General features: G+C 41.4%; 1 protein-coding gene across 4 annotated transcripts in view; it reads right to left on the bottom strand.

Annotated features, from left to right (window-relative positions):
• Window positions 1-22,779, bottom strand: part of AKAP2 (A-kinase anchoring protein 2) — a 370,807-nt gene that overhangs the window by 201,991 nt on the left and 146,037 nt on the right. For 3 of the 4 annotated variants that reach the window (XM_018052575.1, XM_018052577.1, XM_018052578.1), the window contains one exon: window positions 12,370-13,065. The exons of the other annotated variant lie outside the window; for it this stretch is intronic. In XM_018052575.1, coding sequence (XP_017908064.1) covers window positions 12,370-13,065 — 696 coding nt within the window. The remainder of the gene's footprint in view (window positions 1-12,369; window positions 13,066-22,779) is intronic. 4 annotated transcript variants of the gene reach the window in all.

The following is a 22,779-nucleotide window of genomic DNA, read 5'->3' as shown; positions in this document are numbered from 1 at the left end:
GCTTGAATTCCAGCTCTGTGCCTCTGCTCTTATTTCCTGTTGCTTTGAGCAAGTCACTTTGTATTTCTCATCCTAATCTTCAAAATGAGGAACTGGGATTTTTTTAAGGGAATGCAATGAGGTAAGGCAGTGCTTCCAAAATTTTAGGGGGCATATGTGCTGTATCACTTCAGCCATGTTGGACTCTTTGCAACCCTATGGACTATAGCCAACCAGGCTCCTCTGTCCCTGGGATTGTCCAGGCAAGAATACCAGAGTGGGGTGCCATGCCCTTCAAAGGGGTATATAAGATGGCCTTAAACAACATTGAACCACACAGTGAGACAATGATTATGGTTTTCATTATCTTTCACGCCATCTGATTATATCAAACAGATGGGGGTACAGTCTCTAATCTGGCTATTCCTCTCTCTAACGATGAAAGGGTTGGTCTCAGGTAACTGTATATATTATTAGGCAGCTGCGTGCAGCTGAAACTTAATAATGCTGATTTACATTTGTTTCAACAGTTGCTTTTGTGGCGTGTGCTACCTACTTGGAAGTGAAAGCATTGGTTGCTCAGATGTGTCCAGCTCTTTGCAGCCCCGTGGACTGTAGCCTGCGAGGCTCCTCTGTCCATGGGATTCTCCAGGCAAGAATACTGGAGTGGGTTGCCATGCCGTTCTTCGGGGGATCTTCCTGACCCAGGGATCAAACCCAGGTCTCCTGCATTGTAGGCAGATTCTTTACTGTCTGAACCCCAGCTACTTACTTATTGTAGGGTGACAAAGTTACCATTTAAGTAAAAAAAGTGGTTAAAAGAGTAAATGATGGTCCACAGGTGGTACACACAGAGGACAAAAATAATTAAGGTGATACCAAAAGTCCAAGTTTAGGAAAAACTGAGCTAAACTATGAGACAGCATCTCATATCATGCCTCTGAATAGAGTGAAGATTTAGTCAGTCTTCCAGAGAGAAAGAACATGACTGAACTGCTCCTTGCACTCTGGTCTGAAGTAAGCTCTTTCAGAGAAAGAATATGAGTCTGCATATACTGATGGATGAACACTTCACACTGACCTCAGGATTTATGTCACCTCTGGGTTGTTCTTGGGTTGACCTAAGAATCCTGGCCTTAAAAGGGTAAGTCTGCCGCTCATATTGTCTATACTTGGTGACTCAGAAGTGGGAAAAAAAAAAAGTTGGAAAATGTAATTTATCGTCTTATATTAGAAAGAAAATACTAGATCACATTGATTTTTGATGACAAGCTAGGAGAGAAAAGAGTCATATTTCATCAGGTCTTTGAAATGTTAAGTTTTCTACTGATTATTACACTTAGTAAGATAAGAAAGTAAAAGTTAAAGACTATTACTATTCTGTGACCACATGATCTCAGGAGCACAATAAGAGACTAAGGATTAGGAGGGAAAAGAAAATCACAGTTAAATTTAAACACATATGGCCTTTGCATCTTGCTACTTTTTCCTAGGAAGGGATACAAAACCCCAGAGATAGTCAATGGTTGTTGACTACAACAATTTTTATTTTTCATGAATGCAACTTTCAACCATAAGACATGATGCCACAAAGTTCTTAAAACATGACATGATTCATTTAACCTAAGAAACAGAGAGTAGAACAATCTATATAGTAGAAGTTGTCATAGGAAATGAATTTTTTTCCTGTTGAGTGGTAAATGAGTTTGCCACCCTTGGGATAATCTATTATTATAAAGTCATGTGGGTCCTTCTGGTAAAAAGCACAAGCATCAAATTCTGATATTGGCTTTCTGCTTATGGGCTGTTCAAAATTTTTAAATGCTTCCATCAAATTCAAATCCAAACCTAGCGCAAAACCTTATTTTTCCAAAGAAGTTCAGAAGTTCATCTCTGATTCTGGCTCTGCCATCTCCCTTTAGGTAAGTCTTATCTGGGAACCAGCCATAAAATGAGTAGGTTATGGTAGATTCCCTAATCTACCATACATCAACAGGTGCCAGGCAGGTAATATACACAAAGGAAACTGGCCAAGAGTAAGGTAATAGGAAGTAGGGGTGGGGATGGTGAGCAAGAGAGTGTGACTCCTCTGAAGGACGCAGCCACCATCAGATCCAGATACTTGTCAGCCAGGGAAAGAGTCCCATGGTTGACAGAACCTCTGAAATGTCAAGAGAAGCTGGAAATCCATCTCTGAAATGACACTCCTCTTAATTTATTATTATTATTGGCAGTGAATTAAAAATCATTTTAAAACATGATGCAGGCAAAACCAACATAACCACGGGTTATAACCAACATAACCACAGATTCAGCTGGTGGCTAACCATTTAGTGACTTCTGCATTCAATGATCAATCTGAGCTCTCATAGCCTTAAGTTCTAAATAGCAAAGTTAGGCTTTTGTGTGATGTCCATATAGTGGAGGACTTGACACTGTTTGAGAAAAACGGGAGAGGATCTGGGTTGTTGGGGAGACAGTGTGTTCTACTGATGGTTGCAGAAGGCTGATATAGCAAGAGGGATTTGCACAGTGCTACAGAACACTGTTCCTCTAAGCTCTTACAACAGGGGCAAAACAATAACAATATTAACAACAGCAGCAAAACCTCCTTTGCTTATTTGAAAATGGACATGCCACTCCTAGATTTAAAATTTCATTCATCCTTTTTATGAATGGGGAAGGAAAAATATCAAGCAGAACAAGAGGACTCCAAACAACCAGGGAGACAAACAGATAAGCGTGACTGCTTTTCTTTGGGGAAGGAAGTGCTGCATAGACACCTCCCATCCTCCAGAGGGCAGTGTTATTATTGAGCCTTTGCTTGAGTAGATAAAGGTACAAAATAAGGACTGGTGCCATTTTTGTCTTTTTTTTTTTGCATAGATAGCTCTGTTATCCAAATCCTTCTGTATCCAGTTTCAGCTATATCCCCACACCACTCTCATAACAAGAGCTTTCTATGTGGAAGAGAGGTGAGCCTGAAACTTGCTCCCCAACCTCCATTCTAATTTTTAGCTCTGCTATATTGAGCAACGTCCTTACTGTCTCCTTGACTGAGTTTCCTCATGTATTAAGGAGAATATTAGCAATGTCTACCTCAAAAGGTCAATGTTAGATTAAAGGAAATCCTACCTATCCAGGGGAAATGCCTAGTTTTAAGTACAGAACAATGTTCCTTTCCACAGTTCTTTCCTCATCTAAATTCCTCCTGCTATAATTAGTTTATCGGCTAATCTTTTGCCCTCCATAATGGGAAATGATCTCTGATCTAAAAGAATTATTAGATTGAATTATATGGAACTGTCACTATTCCACATTATTGATTTATTAAATGGCGACTTCCTATGGTTCAATATAATATGTCACAAACCCAATGGAGGAAAAGCAGCTTCCTTTTCATACTAGTTCTGAAACACCTCTGAACAGCTTATTATGTTTACATTTGAGAAAAGATCTTTAGTAGAGGAACAGATACTTTCTCATCACAAGTAAACTTCATTCGTTATCCACTTCCAGCTGACAGAGTGCTTTGTGTAAATATAACTTCCCTTAATTCACAGCAACACTGGGGAATGGATATCAGCACACAGCTTTTCACACACTACTCAGCATGTCACTGTGGATATGCCCTAGAGTTGGGGGTGTATAATGGTCTACCGTGGTTCCAGCCTTTTGTTTAACAAGTTTTTCAATTAACAAAAAGAATAATGTCAAGAACCCTTGCCATTCACTGTGGAGGATAGACTAGATAAGATGTGGTTCCACAAACACTAGGATCAAATGCATAGATGCCCAGGGACCACCCAGATCTCATATGCCCGGTGCGCTTTCGACAAGGACAAGAGGTCCTTGCACTTCTTTAACGTCTATTGGCTGAAACTCTTGTTAATTTCAGTTTGGTAGTCCGAGGCACCGCTCCAGTTTCAATCTTGAGTTACTTTCCAGGCATAAAGACACGCAAAAAAAAAAAAAAGCCAGAAAAATCTACCACAAAACCCAACAGATGAGAATGCCCCAACGAATTTCGTTTATTTCATGGCCTCAAAGAAAACAACTGTGACCGTTCTGCAGGTGTCATCATGCCTGTCCTTTGTTCACTCTTTCATGCAATAACTTTTTAAATTTTCAGTGAGTTCCTACTATGTGCCAGGCTCTGTCTCAGGCCAGGGTCAGCAAACTACCTGCCTGAGGGCCAAACCTGGCCCCCAGTCTGTTTTGGTAAATAAAGTTCATGCAACATAGCTCCACTCATTCACTTGCACATTGTGTATGGCTGCTTCCTGGTAGAGCTGAGCAGTTGTGACGAAAATCATGTGACCCACAAAGCCAAAAGTATTTACTCTCTTGCCATTGACATGAAAAGTTTGCTGACTCTATTCTAGAGAAAGAGGATATAGCATTAAAGAAGAGAAACAAAGCCCCCAGGTGTCTTAAGAGGCTCCTGTTTAGAAGACTGCACTGGATGAACACTTACTAAGGGGCAGACCGAGTTTGACCCATGGGATCAAAGTCAGTGCCATCGCTGAGGGCTTATAAGGAACAAGAACAGGGGTGACAGGTGTGGAGACAGGTGTGCAAGAAGGGGTTAAAGAGAGGATTAGTTAATGTGGAAACCAGCTGGAACAGGCAGGCCACAGGATTCCCACTGAGAGGTCCCCAAACACATGGCTGGGTTAGATGGAGTATGTATCAGAATCACCTGGAGACATCACTAAACAGGCAGGCTACTGGGCCCCACCCCAGAATCTGAATTTGAGTCCCTGAGGTGTGGCTGAACTTCTACATTCTTAGCAGATGCCACCGGGTGATGCTGAAGCAGGTTTAGGTTTGAAAAGCACTGGATTAGCGTGGAGTTTTAGTGAACGGTCGGAGGTGCTCCCCACGAGGTCTGGCCTGAAGTCCGCTCGTGACAGGTGAGAAGGGGGAAAAGAATGTGGGCACAGACACACAGAGGTAGATGCAGTGAAAAGGCAGTTTATTGTCTATTAACACTGTACAGAGGAACAGAGAGAAGCTACAAGTACAGCATCGGCTGTTGCTGGCAGTGTTATTTCTGAAGTCAGCTTTTGTTTTGTTTTTCATCTGAAGGAGACAGAACAGTCAAGGTACACTTCAGGTTGCAAAGTACAGCAGCTAGTCCAGCAAGTCTAGTTCCGAGTAAGCACGACAGTCTCCCGCCCCACCCATCCCACCCCCAACCAACCACAAAATGGATATATTTACAGAGATGTCACTCACCACGAGTGAGCTGCTAAAGCTGAACATTCCAATCAACAACCTACATTCACTGAAAAGCTGCAGCAGACACAACATTTTCTCGAACCCCTGTATGATGGGATTAAGTCAGGAGCTTGAGAGGAGGAATGAATGTTCCAGGACTCCACCAAGGAGAGAACGCTTTCCAATTACCAGAAGGGGATGTCACAGAATTGGAGTTGGAGCTGCACATGGAATAGTTATCAGGCATTGCCCGGTGGCCTCTTCGTACATAAAGACATGCTGCACAACTAAGTGACTGGATGTCTCCCTGACCACCTCATCTTGAAACTGAGAGGTTCCCATAGCAACAAGAGGCTAAGGGCACACTGGCTCTCCCTACCCCCCTCAGACAGTTACATAGCTCTTTCATTTTTGGAGTTGTCATGACAGTACGGTTCACAGCTGGACTTGAGTTGGGCCTGCTGGAGGGATTCTGATGATGGAAAAACTAAAATGATTTGTCTGGGAACCAGAGGGGTTATTTTGCTTGAAAAGGAGAGGTTTAGGACCCTGCCTTATTGGAAAAAAGGATCTTGGTCTTTTAGGGTAGCAGAAAATGACCCCATCCTAGGAAAGGATGCTTCCTGGGAGACGAGTCTAAGAGGAGAAGGGAGCAGATGCTGAGGCTTGACCTCTGACCTCTGGTGTGAGTCAGACAGAGGAACAGGTGTGGGTGAAGATATTCATGAGCCTGAATAGGACTGTGATGGGAACTCAAGAACTTGGTAGAAAATTACGGAAAAAATCTAAGAACTCTAAAAATTCAGTATCTCCTTTGTGGATGGATAAGGATAATCCTTTCCAGTCTCTACTTAACTCTGGAAATAAGATGCAGCCTCGTTGATATTTACAAGGCCAATAACATTTGGTAAGTTTCATACTGTTGGTTTATACATTCATGTCTATTGTGTACATTATGCAGATGGCCAGATGCCTCTGACTCACCATTTCACATAAATAACTCAAATGTACCATAGTATTGTGAGCGGTCCCTTAACCTCACAAGTCGCAATTACTCCTTAAATACGTGAAAGAGTTAGACTTTGATAATTGCTAGGCTTGGCTTTCATTTAAAACAGCTATCTCCTTCCAAAAGATCATTCTGCATTATTAAAGGTGTGGCCTAGAGAGCTATCAAGCTGTATAACAGGTTATCTAATGACAGGTATAGAAAGTTTGATCGTACAACCTCGATCTGCTGGTGTAGGGGCAGGTCACAGGACCTCTGCTCATGCCTCCCAAGGTCTGAGCTAGTGTTACAGAACTCACCAGAAAGTTACCTTAATGGAACAGAGAAATAACTCAGTCAATCAAGGGTATTTTCAAAGTCAAGCTTTATAACTCGTCTAGATTTCATTATAAAAATATTTTTCCTTAAAAAAATAAATAAACATAAACTATTCCATTTCTATAACCACTCCCTATTCCCCTCTATACCACACCACTCGTCCTAGACGACAAAGAATGGCACACCCCTCAGGGAAGGCTCAATCACAGCATGTGAGCCCATCTCATTTGCTTTGCTTTTTAAAGCTATGCCAGTTGTGCTTAGAAACAGGTGCCCAGATCTAAGTAGGGGGTCCACAAGTTCACCTCCCTTAAGGCGGGAAGGACTGCAGGAGGCCACACCTTGCAAGGGGCCCACCCCAGGAAAGTCAGAGTGGGACAGTGCAGGCTCAGGTGGGAACACGAGGAAGTGCTTGATTAGCAGACAGGCAGAAGCAACGCCCAAGCTCCGCCTACTTTATTCCCCCTGGGTCAGAACTGAAAGGTTCTGCCTCAGGCTCCTGGGAGGGAATTCATAGCTCTAAAGAAGGGCTGGGTAGGGGTGGGGAAGAGAATGTTGTGCTCATACAGCTTTGGAATACAACCTGTGATTTTGAAAGGACAGAAAAGAACATAAACAGCGATGCTAAGGCAAACTTTCAAATGGCACATCAGAACTCATTTTTTTTTTTGTCATTCATTTTGTTAACATCACAAGGCAGATACATTCTGTAAACATATATACCATACAGTACATTAGCCATAGGAACACAAAAGCCACCCTGTCATTCATTTCTTTCTGTGTTTCTGTTCTTTTTCTCCAGAAGGACTGCCTAAAGTCTAGAGGGAATTTTGCGGTTCATGAGATGTACTTTTCTTTTGATAAAAATGCAATGACTTGCAAAAAATAGCCCCAGGTGACTCGTAAGAGGCAATATGGGGAAAAGATGAACCTGTAGAAACTTAGAAAATAGTCACAAAATATAAAAAAGTCATTAATTTCAGGAAACATTTTGTTTCCCTGCTTAGTAAAAGAGAGCATTGAAAATTCTTTTATAAAAGTTAAGGCTGCCCAGATCTTTGATGCAGAAAGTCTGTGGTCCCCTCAAAATACATATGGTATTTTCACACTGACAGCAAGTTTTTTGTGCTACAGTTCAGACTGTTTAGACTGGAGTGGAGAGGGGACACAGAGGCCTATTTAAGTCATATAAAAATTAAGGGGTGGTAGGATGAGGCTGATCCAAGGATTCCCCAGGAAAATTACCCCTGGAAACTTTTAGGATGTAATTTTTATTCTAGCCTCTCTACATTCAAATAATAAGTATTTTGGTTTCTATTAAAATGGGGATTATATTATGGAGTTTGCTGAAGCTATGAAAATACAGATATATAACAGCATCATGCTCCTCATAAAAGATGGACTTTTCTTTTTTCCAAGAAAATGCAGGGAAGTTTTCCTGATAAGACCAGAAGAGGTCTTCACAATGAAGATGAACTGGTCCCAGGAATCCAAGATCTCATCCTGCTCATTACTTAGAATTGTTTTGTGATATATACCATCATTCCATGTATGCGCTGGGTCATAGTAATACTATCCAATAGCACAAGAGGTGCCTTCTGGCTCGGTCCTCATCAGCGGAGCTACATATACCTTGATTAATAAATTGAGGAGCTTCTAAAAGATTACGTATCTACAGAGTTTCTGAAACTTATCTTTTAACCATGCTGAGAATTCTTGGTTTCAATGATGAACGTGTACACTGCAAAAGTACAACATAAAACTGTCTTGCCTTGGAATGGTTTTTGCTGTAAACAAAGTAAAATCGCAGGAGATGAGAATATTCCCACAAGGTATGGGCCCTTTGGTGGGTTGAACTCCACAAGTGGGTCTGGTAACAAATAGAGATGGCTGAGCTTCTAGATTTTAAGTGAAAGCAAAAGTAAAGTCCTCCATGTGTATTTTGCCTGTGTTTGTCTGTGTTTTACACTGAGAGAGTTAATTTTTTTTAAAAAAGGAAGAACTGACTTAGTGATTCAGTTTTTGCCTCTATCACTGTATTCCCGCCCCCTCTTTCGCTACTCACTGGTTCACTGGCATTAAATGAATGGTCATCATCAAGGGTGTTCTAAGATCCCTTGAAATGAAATTCTGAATGAAGTGAAAAGAAATAAACTGTTTTCAGACTTGGCCTCAACATTTTGCTCCAGAGATGCTACTGTATCTCTAGGAAATTATATATAGATATTTTCCCCCTTTTAAAAAAACTTACCCCTAACCAAATAAAAGTTTCCTTGCATTTAGGAAAAACACATTTACCTCCAGAAAAAGTAAAATGGACTAGGCAGGGATCAGAAGCCGATACGCATCATTAACATTTCAGAGTCAAATCAAATCAACTCCAGAATTTGTGTGTATTTTCTGAAAGCCTTTGGATAGTTTTAGGAAACCATGATTGGGGTTTGGCCAGAAAGGAATTCCTAGTGTCTTGTCCTCTTTACTCCCAATATTAAGTGACATCACTGGACACTGTCAAATCACTTTTAGAGGCAACTAATTTTGCTTATATAAGGAAAATAATATAATTGTAAGTAAATAAAGCACAGAGTGAAAAAAGAAAATCCCTTTCTTTTCTCCTATTGTACATCAAAGAGAAAAAAATAAGTCAAGGGTATACAAGTCACCACAATTTTTCAGGATATGCAAGATTTATGTTTAACATTTTAACTCTAAAAGAATCTTTTAATTTCATGCCATTAAGAATCTATTTATAAGTAAATGAAATGTCCCTCCTTTCCCTCTTCCCATTTAAAAGGGTTCTGAGTCTATGATTTGGAAAGAACGTCCAACTATGACCTCAAAAATGACCATGGTTTTGTACTGATAGCTTTCTTACTGATTCTCTAATTAGTCTGGTGATGTAGGTCAACACCCTGAATTTTTGAAGGGCGTGATGCCATACATCATGAAGTTTTTAGAGAGACAATGCCAGCACCAACAGGGAAGGTAGAATGTTGACAGTCACAATTCTGTTTATATCTTCACTAGGAAAGATAGTTCCTTTTCGCTGTAGATGCGATTATAGGTCTCATCCCATTAAAGGACTGGCTGAGTCTGAATCCCGCACTGTGACAGGAAAACGAGGCGAGCTATACAAATATATATGCCATATTCAAACACATCTTCATTTTTTGTGGCCACACAACATTTTTCATAAAGGTAACACGTCTTACTTGAAAAACCATTTAAATCATAAGTTTCCCTAGTAAAAGCAGAGAATAAGCTTTAATTCATATAATCTGCTAATCCCTCTACTAATTATTAATAAATGAGAGCACAGAATATCACTGGTCTGTTAGATCTCATGTGTGGTGTTGTAGTGAGAGGTACAGAAAATTTTCTTCATGAAAAACTAACTCACTGATGGAAGCTCAGGTCAGATCAGGGAATCATCTGTCCCGAGAAACTCTGGTTCTGTTTATCAAACAACATGCCCAAGGCTAAATTCTATCATTCTACTCACTAACTGTGCTTTTAAAAACTCATACTGAATAGTTTTCATCCTCAAGTGACGGGGATTAAAAAAAGTTATGGGAAACTTTTAGATTATTTCTTTCTAAATAAATTATTAAAATCAGAGATTGTCCAAAACATTGAAGCTGCTTTCTTTTTCTATACAAATAGGTTTCTCTGGCTTGTCTTCTTCTAACTTTTTAAATGATGCTTAAACAAGCATTTACTGAGGAGCATGAAGCTGAAAGTGGTGAGGTTTATAGGCAGCAAAACCAGATATTATTTCTAGATAATAGAGCAGTTTTATTCAAAAACAGCTGCTTTGCTGAACCTGAGATTTAGAGAGAATTCCCTCAGCTGTTCAAAATCAAGCCATGGATGGACTCACCTTAGAAAGTAGAACTTAGCTCATTATTTTTTCCCTTTTTAAACTTTTTTTTGGTTTACATATTGGTGATAAAATGATTTATTTTGTGCTCATTAAATGTAATTGTTTGAAAACTAAAAAATATTGTTTTTCCCCCTTCTAACTGGAATAAGAACAATTTCAAGCCAATATATTAAAAATAATCAATTTAGCACTAAGAAAGCTATTTAGGACAAATTGAGTTGATTCTGTAATAAAATTCTCTCCAGGTCACTTTGCTTTTGCCTCCTCTCAATACTCTTCACAGAAGTTGAACGTGATCTAGTACCTCTTATCACATATTTTTAAAAATTAGGTTCTATGGAACATGGATAAATTTGTGAATTATCTGCAACAATACTAAGAATATTTGGCAAAAAACTTAAAAGATATATTGTTTTAAAATCAAGTCAAATGCTACAGCTTTATTTCATTGCTCTATTATTATTTTATTATATTGCTTCCCTTTGGTTCTTTTATACCTGTGACTATTTGCTTTGGGAGAAACGCTAAGCATTTAAAGAACTGTTTATTGTGTTCTAGATAAAAACCACCCTTGATGTTCTGGAATCTTTATAAGTTGAGGAAACCATGCTTGAAGAAGCTCAGTTATGTGCCACTCACTCTATCAGTATTTGTGGAATGAATTAAAAGTACTTAGGGTGACAAGAGAGATCTTTCTTCATCTTTGAAACTTTTCTTTGTCTCTCTACATTTTAAAGTTTAATTTTGCGTGGTGGATAAACCTACATGGTGAAGGTACAGGTAACATTCTCTTTTTCGTGGGGACATAAAGAAAAGAGTCCAGATGGAAAGCTCTGGAATCAACAGGGCAGGTGAATGAAGAATTAATTCAGGAACAGCACCGTCCACAATGGATGGACCGGAAGCATCCCAGCAACCACTGTAGATCAGAAGGACTGTTTTAGAAATATGGTCACTACAGAGAAACTTCTCAAAATGACCACTTCATTGAAAACAGATTAACGGAATATATCCATGAAAAAGAAAACAATATAAAAATTTACACTATTTTTTTTTTTTAGAGAATAAAAGCAAGGTTCATGGATTTGCCTAAGTTTGGAGATCACTACTGATGCTCAAAACAATGCTTGTTTCATGTCCTTAGAAAGTTAAAAATGGTGCTTCTTATATAAAGGGTCCATCAGTTAAGTCATAAGAAAGAGAGACAGCTGTTGATGGGCAGATTATGGAATTAGTCCCTACAATTCAGCTGTAACAAGCACTGGGTTCTTTTTCTTTTACATCAACTTCATTTCAGTTTTAACAGAAGGGAAGCCAGAGATGCACAATACTGTAACCTGGAAGCTTATGTAAGGCAGCAAAAAGCATCACCCTAGATCGAACAAACTAAGTAAGGTCCACTTTTGGCTACACCAGCGTCTGGCTAGACCCCACAGCACTTTGCCACATAAAATATAAAAGCAAAGATCCACAGTAAGGGAGGCAAGTGAGAAATCAGCAACCTGGCGATGTGTGACTACATGATAGGAACACGACAAAATGATTCCCCTGGTGCCCACGGGTTCAATTCCAGTCAAATGAATTAAGGCTACGAGATCACTGGCTGATATGAAGAGTCCATTCCAATCGAGCAGTAAGGAACCGATTCCCTCTTGAAGACACAAGGAAAAGTTTAGAGGAAAAGCAGGTTCTTGGAAAGAGTGAAGCACACACATGCATGTTGTCTCTGAGCTGAGGAAACTGGAGAAAAAAACGAAAGGGGAAAAAAATAAGAGGGATCAAAGCAATCCAACTGCAAGGCAAGGCAGGTGTTTGCTTCCAGTTCACAGTATCGCAGTTAGTGGTACAGTGAGGTCTACGTAAGTGGTGGAGAGCACAGAGGCTGCCCGGAAGAAAGGGGAAGAAAGAAGTGGTCACATGACAACACAGCATTGACAGCGCTTTTTCTTTTGGGTACCTGGGGCTGGCTCCGTGGCCAAGCTCTCTTCCTTCCCTTCAGGGGATGAGGGCTCAGTGGTGTCTGAGATGGGTCTCCCGGACACCAGCTCGGCTGCATTCCCATCAATGGTGGATACGTCTGTCACCGTCTTCTCCCTCAATGACTTCTCATCATCTTCATCAATGAGGACCAACTCGGCCTTGATGGTTTCATCATAGCCTAGCACCTTCTTCGTCTCCTCTTCATCCTCGATATTTTGGTAGCCCATGAAAATCATGGTGACTGGCTGATCCAAGTTTGCCTCCGGCCCTTCAGTGCTGGGGGCTGGAGCCTGCTGCCCTGGGTTCCCAGAAGAATGATCTTTCCTAGACTTATGGACCATTTCTAACTTGGCTTCTTTGCAGAGCATGTGTTCCTTAGGGTGGCTGAGGCTCCCATCTGCAATCCCAGTCCTTTCTGACACGTGCCCTCCTCTTAAGCTTGATTGTTCAGCTTTCTGAATAAGCTCTTCTACATCCTTTGAGCTTAATGTGTGCACTCCATTTTCTACTACGGTGCCTCCTGAGTGCACCTCATACACTACTTTGGTACCATCATCAAAGACTTTGACTCCTCTCTGATGGACCCCCTCTGGGCCAATGGTGGATGTAGAGAGAGTCTTGGTCTCTCCTGTTTGTTTGTCTTTCTCCACATTAATTTCCATGGCGTACACAGCTTGAACGAAAACAAGAGAAAGGAAGTGCATGTTACAACAAAAAAAGCCAGTGAATGGTTAATTGCCAAACAGACAAAAAAAACGGTGTTGTGCCCTTTCTAGTCTAACCGCCAAGCATCTTGAGTGTTAGAGTGAGTGCACTGTGGACAGAGGTGGTTATATATGTGTTTTAATACAGCAGCTAAAGGCACTGGGAAGACATGTGTACAGAGTTACCATTTCTCAATGGCATTCAAACTTCCAAGGAAGAGGAGCTAAATAAGGCCACGAGTGACTGTTGAGATCCAGTGTGCCACATTTCAGGGAAGCTGATGACATGCAAGTTCACCTTGATTGGGAGCGCACCCTAGACCTAGACAATTTTAAAGTCCTTGGTTAGGATGTAACCTAGTTCCAAAATCTTAAGTCTTTTTAAAGAACTCTTTTACCAAGTGTTTTTTTTTTTTTTTGACATTTCCCTTTTCTGTGAATGGAGATTATGCGAAGGGTTTTGCAAGACGGCACACGGCCATCCTTTACTCTAAAAGAGGACATTTACAAAAATGGAAACTATGAAAGGAGTCAGATTATATGCTCTGTGAGCTTTATTCACTTAGCTAGGTTTCTAAGACAAGAACTAGAAGAAGAAAGACTAGAGGGGGCATTGTCCCACGACACGGGAATTCGAGGACGGTGCTCACAGAAGGCCTCTTTCTTCCCCCAGGCACATACTGCCAAGTCCTCAAGGATCTGCCCCATGCTGTCATCCCCAGCTGCTGCCTTCTTTCTGTTCCACTGCCATCTCTCAATCTGAGATACCACTCCCTCTTTCCTAGATGATGATCACAAGAGCTTCCTACCTGGTCTTCCCAGGTACCACTCTCAGCCGCTCCAACATCCCAAACCCTGGGGCCAGTCTGAGCTTCCTCAGGACCAGCTCTTTCCAGTCCTGTAGACTCTCACGACGCTCCATACTTTCTGACCTATTGCCTCAGAGGCTTCCCATGAGGCATATGTTCTGCACGGGAGGAAACTTGGCCTCAGACCCATGGAGCCAACTGTCCCCAGACACCCTTTCCCTGAATGACCCACAGATATGTCAACCTCTGTAGCTTCAAAACTGAGTCCATCCTCTCTCAAAGCTCCCCAGAGTTTTGGTGAGAGCAAAGTCTTAGTGGGACAAGCATAGTCTTGGTGAGAAGTAATACCTAGTCTCTCAAGCAAGAAGCCTCAGAATCATACTTGATTTTCCCTTTTCTGCCTATTTCTCCATCATCAAACAACTGCTGAATCTAACTCTACTTCAGATCCGTCCCCACGCATCTCCTCACCGTTATCTCTATCACCACTGCCTTAGACCAGACCTTCTGCACAACAGCCTGTGTCTGATTTCTATCTGCTACTTCTGTCATTTCACTTCCAGAGGGCCAACGGAGAGAATGGTTTTTACAATTTAGAAAAGAAAGAATTCATGTCGATGTACAGCAGACATAAACCCATATTGTAAAGCAATTATCCTTCAATTAAAAATAATTTTTTAAAAAGTGTTATGAAAAAGAAGAAAGGACAGAAAGAACCTACAAGTAAAGGCAAGAGAGAATTTAAGAAAGAGAAAAGGAAAGAAACAAGAATACCCAGCCGAGATCATACATGGTTCAGAAAGTCTAAAATATTTATGATCTGCCCTGTATAGTATAAGCCAGCCGACTGCTATTAGCCTAGGCTCCACCCTGCCCACAGAGTTTTCTTACTTACAAATTCACCATCAGCTCCTGTGTCTGCAGAGGGCAAACATCAAACTCCTTAGCTTGGCGTATAATTCCCTTGGCCTTTGTCTGCAACCTTCCTTTCTTGCCTTGTCTTGCCTTGCAGCCTCTCTCATTTCACATGCACTGAGGCCATAACAGAGGTCTCACTGTTCCCAGGACCTCTTTACATGACCATTCAAACCGATGGGGTCCCTCTGCCTAGATTGTTTGGTCCCTTCTCCACTGACAGACTCTAGAGTCTGGGGTCACATCTCTGCTTGTCATCGCCGTTGAGTCCCTATCTCTCTCTGAACTATCAGTTCCCCACTACGTTAAAAAGATCCAAACTATCTTTTCAAACGACGTTTTGTTATTTCCTTACCCTGTACAGCAGCTAAAAAAACACCATCTCCCACCTAACATTTCCTGCTTTTAAGATCCCTTCCTCTTGAAACGTCCTACTTTCGAGTTTCTTTATATCCAAATGCGACTCATCCACTAATGCCCAGGTCAACTGCACCCTCTTCCATGAACTTTCTTTGATCACCCCATTTCTAAGTCATCCCTCTCTTCTCAAGATTCTCTGAACACTTCTCAACCGAGGGCACTTAACACTTTCCAGTCAGTAATATAATTATTTGTGGGAATGTTTTATTAATGCCACAGATTTTTAGGATCCTGGAAGGCTAGCTTTTTGCCTGGCATCTTTCAGTGATTCCCCCCCCCCAACCCCAAACACCTACCTTAGAGCCTTTTGAATAGAAGGTACCTGTTAAACATACCTGTGAAACAAATGCTACTAATTGAAAAGTCTAATTGGTTGTTTTAATCTAGTGACAAATAGTTTATATGACACCAATGAAAAGGTATACACAGTGATTAATGTTTGTACTGGGTGAAAAATAACAATGGTATTTCTTCTGCTTATAAGATACAATCTGACATGGTTAACACTTAACTAAGAAGATTTTGAAACAAATTCCAATGCTTTATTTTCATTCTGTCCGTTTTGAATGTTTCACTTGCTCAGCACAAAGATCTTGAGTTTCTTTAAGTGACACAGTGGGAAGTCAACCAATATTTGTCAAAAAGGTACATCGGCTCATACAATGACGGTGATATCAAGAGAACTATGTCTGTTATTTCCTGATCTTCCACAAAATGTGTTATCAAACAGAATAGGCATTTAAAATCTTTTTTCCCAGTGGTTATGTATGGATGTGAGATTTGGACTGTGAAGAAAGCTAAGTGCCGAAGAATTGATGCTTTTGAATTGTGGTGTTGGAGAAGACTCTTGAGAGTCCCTTGGACTGCAAGGAGACCCAACCAATCCATCCTAAAGGAGATCAGCTCTGGGTGTTCACTGGAAGGACTGATGCTGAGGCTGAAACTCCAATACTTCGGCCACCTCACACGAAGAGCTGACTCATTGGAAAAGACCCTGATGCTGGGAGGGATTGGGGGCAGGAGGAGAAGGGGATGACAGAGGATGAGACGGCTGGATGGCATCACTGACTTGATGAGTTTGGGTAAACTCCAGGAGTTGGTGATGGACAGGAAGGCCTGGCATGCTGCGATTCATGGGGTCGCAAAGAGTTGGATACAACTGAGCGACTGAACTGAACTGAATGGGCTCCAAAAACCTGTTCCTTAAATATTACATTTATATTAAAAGGCACAGTTTTGGGATGAAATATTGCATCCTATCACTATAAACACACTCATGGGACATGTTTATAAACAAGGAATGTAATAATGATGGACAAAGGAGCCTGGCAGACTACAGGTCCATGGGAGTGCAAAGAGTCAGACGTGACTTTGCAACTGAATTGCAACAGCAGCAATAATGATTGTCAGTTAATAGATATAAACTACAAAACCACCCAGTAATGTGTGAGCCAAATGGTACACTGAGCTGCAATCAATACAAAGTATGGAATAAAACATGGCTATTTTTATAGCCATATCTGATAGGATATACATTATTAACATAGGAATCTTTAGGGATATCCCTCCCTCTCTCTGCCCACCAGTGAGAATGCTATCATTTGTGGTCCAATTTTCTCTTTTCTACATCCTAATTCCCAACCTCAGCTGGTCCTTGCCTATTCCTAGAATCAGAGACTGGACTGAAAGGAGGGATAATAGGGAGAATGTCTTTGCTAGAATGGTTAATCAGATCCATACAATAAAAAGCTGAGAAAGGAGGAGCTTAAGGGAAGAGACAGTAAAAGCTCTGTGAAAGATGGCTGGGGAGGGAATATTCTGTGGTAGTGGATGATGCTTTGTGGAGGGAAGAAAAGGGAATATGAGAAGTCCTTCTGGGTGGAGATATGAACTGGATCCCTTTCAACATCCTTCAGGAGAAACAGGTAAAAAAGAACAGAGTTTCTTTTCAGCGGGTTTTCTTTTTTGCCTGCAATTTTGTGAAGCGTGAGATCACTCTGGGTGTGAACCGCAAGTGACATGGATTCATTAGGGTTACAGATTAATATTTATATGATACACACACTGTTCTTTCAATATTTCTAGAATTTGAGAGTAAACTACTTTAAGGTATTTTTATAATAAAAGAAGCTTAGATAGATTATGCCATAAAAGACAACATTCATATGTATTTTTTTTCCCCAGATAAGACCTAGGGCTTTAAAGAAACCGCAGATTTTTAGTAGATTTCTTCAGGTTTGGTCTCACATTCCTTGTCTGCCTTCACTCTCTTCTCTTTAGTAAGGCAACTCAGGCAAACACTTCGAGCAGCTCTAGCTTAAATAAAGGCAATATTTTTGTTTGAGATTTATTGAGATATTATTGACATATAACATATGTTAGCTTAAGATGTATGATATGATGATTTGATATACATATATACTGCAAAATGATTACCAAAATAAGGTTAGCTGGCCCTTTCACCCTCTTACATAATTGCCAGTTTTAGGGGTGATAACTTTAAAGATCTACTCTCTTAAGACAATATTTAGACCTCATGGATACACATATGAGAATGTTACTAGACATTCAGAAAACCAAAAAGGAAGTGTGAACATTTTTCTTAAATGTGTTGTTTGTGAATAAGTATTTCTATTTTGCTTCAGCTCTCAGCCAATAATATCCCAAATATGAATGAGGGTGGATATGAACCAGCAGGAAGATAAGGTTTACATTTTATTTAGGAGGCATGCACACAATTTTTAAAACTCTTCTGCTTTTTACTGCTGCCAAAGACCTCTCCCTTACATCATACCCTCATCTCTAACCACAATGAACACTCTCTAATCTGCCCTTTTCTTCCCACAAGTTTCCCCATGCCTCAGGTATACGACGATGAGGATCATAAGGGCTTGGTATCTGTGTTCATCTTATTGGAAAAAAAAAAATGAGGAGAAGGGTACTGCTTAGGGAAGGAAACTTTATGGAGAGCCCTTGAAAGAGATTTGGAAAGAGCTGCATGGACATAAAGAAAAGTATCTGAGGAAGGACCAGGTAACAGAGAAAAAAAAGAAAGAGTTCAGTAGATGTTCCAATGATGGGTTGATTGGAGTCTGGAAGTATGTTTTTATGAAATGATAAAAGTTTTGATTTTCAAGTATTACATATTGATGACAGTGAGACTGGAGGATACAAGCATGTTTGTTCTGCCTTCCAAAATCCCAGTGAGAAAGCAAGTAGTATCTCCATTTTGCTGATGAAGAATAAGAACCAAAGGGGCCAGTTTCTGCAAAGGGATACAAATGGATGGCATCACTGGTTCTGCAACTTTGAGATCTGTGTTTGGTTTCCTTGGTTTTTCTCCCCCACAGCTCTTTCATCCATACAAGGGCCACCTTGGAGAAGCAGAGATATCCTAATGGGGTTGATGAGCCTAGTTTCTAGGTTCTGAAAAGACCCAAGTATGAGCAAGAGTGGAAGGCCTCCAGGAAAGATACCTGGACATCACAGGGCCCAGAAAGAGAGTGTGAAGAACGCAGAATGCTTGATTGCAGGTCAGACCTGCTGCCCTGGCTCCTTGCACCCTCTTGTCCCCTGTCACCTTCAGCCTGGACAAACACAGCAGCTGCAAGGTCTCTAAGGGACCCAGGGAAAAGGAAACAAGAGTGCCTGACACAGGTAAGTGGAAAGTGACACAAACTGGCGAGATTCCATTTCAGAATCAAGCCAAGAACACACAAGACAGAACTCTGCCCATGAAGACAGAACTTTTGATCACTGTTAAATTCCTTGACCCAGGCTGCTCCCAGCTCACTTCCCTTGACTCACTGTGATCAGTGGGTGGAGGAATAAAGTTGAGGGTCCATGTGTAAAGTATAAAAATCATGTCCCATCATCATCAGTCATCATATGGGAGGTGTCATAGGAAGGGAGAAAGTGAGCCTGAATTCCTATCCAGGTCACATCTCAATTTAGGGCCTCATTTTCCCAACTGGTACAATGAAGGGTATGTAGCTCTTTTTTTTTTTTTTTTTTAAGTATAGCTGATTTACAATGGTGTGTTAGTTTCAGGTGTACAGTGAAGTGATTCAATTATAGAAATATTAATGCATACATATGCATGTGTGTGTATGTGTGTGTGTATACATGGTATCTAGCTTTGATATTCCATGGTGCCATTAAGAGCCCATGTGTCCTGTGAGTTAGTGATGTATCAAATCCAAGAGGAGGGAGGGCGATGGACAATCAGACCAGGACCACCACTCAGCAGTGAGATCTTCCCTGTGTAATACACATCAAGTAGCTAGCAATGTACCATGTGGAAGAAAAACAATACATACGCTTGGCTTATTGAATGAATATATATACATGCATCTCTTTGAGCATAAGACTATATATATGCATTTATGTTCACTCCTCTTGAGGTGGGAAATACAAAATTAGCATTGGGATATCAAAAATGATGAAAATGAGGATATTCATTTAGAGTGAATCCTTCCTCTCATCTCAGAGAGCAATCTCTAACTTCAAAACCCAATAATCAAACATTTCTTCAAATCAAATGTTTTCCCAAGACTCTGTGGTTTTAACAAAAATAAGTCAGCAAGGGCATAATGTTGAAGGACAGCAAAGTTCAGTCGCTCAGTCGTGTCCAACTCTTTGCGACCCCAAGGACTGCAGCACACCAGGCTTCCCTGTCCATCACCAACTTCCAGAGCTTACTCAAACTCATGTCCATGGAGTTGGTGACGCCATCTAGCAAAAGCCAAAGCCAATTTCTCATATTGACTTTGCTTCAGTCTTTTTGGTCAAGAAGGGCAGTTTACAGCTTGAGAAGTGTTGGAAAGAAGTGTTGCTAAGAGGTCACTGAAACCCAGGACTGCTAAGAGGTAACTGAAACCCAGGTGCGTAGAGAAGATTGGAAGATAATAAAACTCCCAGGGACACAAATGCTCACAGTGCTTTAGTGCCCCAGTTCCCACATCAGTGAATTTGTTCCAAGGATTTCATATACCAGGAAAGGCACTGGAGGCAGAAATGCCAAGTTCTAATTTTCAAAACTGAGAAGGAAGGAATTCCATAAACTATATATAAATAGCTGGACATCATGGCTGGCTAAATTCTAGAGTCAGTTTTGAAAGAGCAGAAGCTGAGCACATTAATCTCAATTTTTTTTCCTTCAAGGTCTCTAGATAGATTAGACAAATGACAGAGATAAAGCATATTGGATCATCACAAAGTTCCTGTTGTCCTCATGTGGACAAGACAGAAACATGTGCCATGAGTGTTAGGACAACAGACAGAACTTGTCACTGCTTGAAGGGCTGTACCCCATAGGTGCTGGGTAAGGATTCCCCAGGGCCAGGAGCATCCCTAACGGTGAGCCGCAGGCTTCTGGCTTTTTATCAAACTGTGCAACAATTTTATCAGTGAAATGATGACAAATAATGCCAGTTTGCTTTTCAGATCTGAGATGATACTAAACTTCGAGGAAAAGTGAGGGTGTGTAGAGCCATAGCCATGAGCTGTAAAAATCCTGACAACAAAGAGAGTTTTCTCCTTTCCAAATGGTTAAACCCTTTATTCAAATGAAACCTGATGCAGAAATACGATATGGAAGCCCAAGGCTGGGGAAGCTGCTGTGTTTGAAATGGGACAGAACACCAAGTCCCTCACCTCAACTCCTTCCTTACCTTCCAGAGGCTCCTCGGTGACCCCAGGGGCCCCTGACACTCCTGAGGGACACTTTAACAGGAAGAAACTTAACAGTCATATAAAATCTACCAAGGGCCGAGAGGCGCATAGCTCATCCTTATTTTTGCCTCTTAAGATTAGAAAGAGGAACTTGTAGGCTCTTCTGCGTGTGAGAAGGCGAAGTAGTGTGTGCACAGTTGTGGGGAACAAACTTCTTTGCTGCCCCGAGATGACTGTGGAGCGACGACTCCACTGGACAGAGGGAAGGAGGCCCGGGAGCGGCGCAGGCCTCTCACTTCGGAGGCTGTACCTGAGAGCCTGAAGCGGAAAGGCTGGGAGGGCCGCCAGGAAGTCACACAGCTGTGGCCTCTGTGGGGTGACCGCTCAGCCCGGAATGTGCTGGGCAGCTCTGAGTCTTGCCTTTCAGAGACCAAGCGGGGCGTGTTCACAAGGGAGGGACAGGCACGGCTAAGGGGGTCCAAGAAACCTATCATCTCAGGACCAGATGAACCAACCAGGGCTGCAGGCATTAAGGGGATGGAAAGTGAAGGCCTCGGAAAGGCAGGATGTGATAGCCGTTTTCAAATATTTAAACGGAAATCAGAACTTAGGTTTGTTCTGAAGGGCTCCTAAGATACAAACTTAGGTTTGTATCTTGCTGCTGCTGCTGTTGCTGCTAAGTCGCTTCAGCTGTGTCTGACTCTGTGCGACCCATAGATGGTAGCCCACCAGGCTCCCCCGTCCCTGGGCTTCTCCAGGCAAGAACACTGGAGTGGGGTGCCATTTCCTTCTCCAGTGCACATAAAAAAGGTAAAAGATGAAAGCAGCAGGCTAATGAGAGCCTCATCTGAGGATGAACTTCCCAGCTGTCAGAGTCAATTACAGACAGAATGGGCCATCTGTAGGGAGACCCAGGTCATGGTGTGTGCCTGTGGTTTGAAGGCCTCTTGGCAAGGCTCTGTGCCCGGGCTTCCATGTTTGAATAAGGAATTGGAACAGATGCTTCCTGATTCTGCAAAGCAAAGATTCTAAATAAATTCCCACTCATACAGAACTGAACACCTCCCAAACTCCAGACAACCAGAATATTTGTCATAATACTGAGTAACGACCAGTGACATTTATTAAAATGGCCCTAAGACTGTGCAAATTTTCAAAAGGACGCCCCTAAAGCAAGATGGATGATATCTATAAGAAAGAATTCCAGGGGTGACTGCCATTCATTTGTATGCTATCCATGCTCTGTGTAGTCACTGCTAGCCATAACTGATCATTAATCTGGATGCTCTATTTCAAAAAACAGCCTGGACAAAGCAGTTAACCACATCAAATGCAATTCCTTTCAAGCCTCTGCATCTGTATATTTCCACAGTAGATACATTTATGCATATTGGTTCTTAACTGATAAACAAAAGTACATGTAAGCTTCTTTTTTAGAAGACTTTGAGCACATAATACTTTTTCAAAATGGCATTTGCTATTGGGTTCATTATGTTTTCACAGTGTCTTCCGAGAGGAAGGATCCTAGCTTGTGATAGTATGTATATTCCTACGCACACAGAACTGTAATCCCAGTAACATATCATTCTTGAAGCTCACATTCCTTGACTGCCAATGCTGCTCAAATCCTTTTCATATCTCTCAGTCCCCACACACTGGCCCTACCGCCTTCATGAACTGATCCATTAGTTAGGTCATATTGCATGTCCTGTGAGTCGCAGAAATGTGATGAGGAGCTAGAGAGCTGTTTACCCACAACTACTGGGAACTACCAACACTCTAATAACAAGCAGGGAGGTATGTGCCTTTTGAAGAGTTGTTATCCCGAGTTGATCTCAGAAGTGCATCTTGGAGCATTTAAAAGAA

This window comes from Capra hircus, chromosome 8 (assembly GCF_001704415.2).
Source record: "Capra hircus breed San Clemente chromosome 8, ASM170441v1, whole genome shotgun sequence".
NCBI lineage: Eukaryota > Metazoa > Chordata > Mammalia > Artiodactyla > Bovidae > Capra > Capra hircus.
Note: the sequence above shows the minus strand (reverse complement) of the source record. Positions and strands in the feature narration are given on the sequence as shown.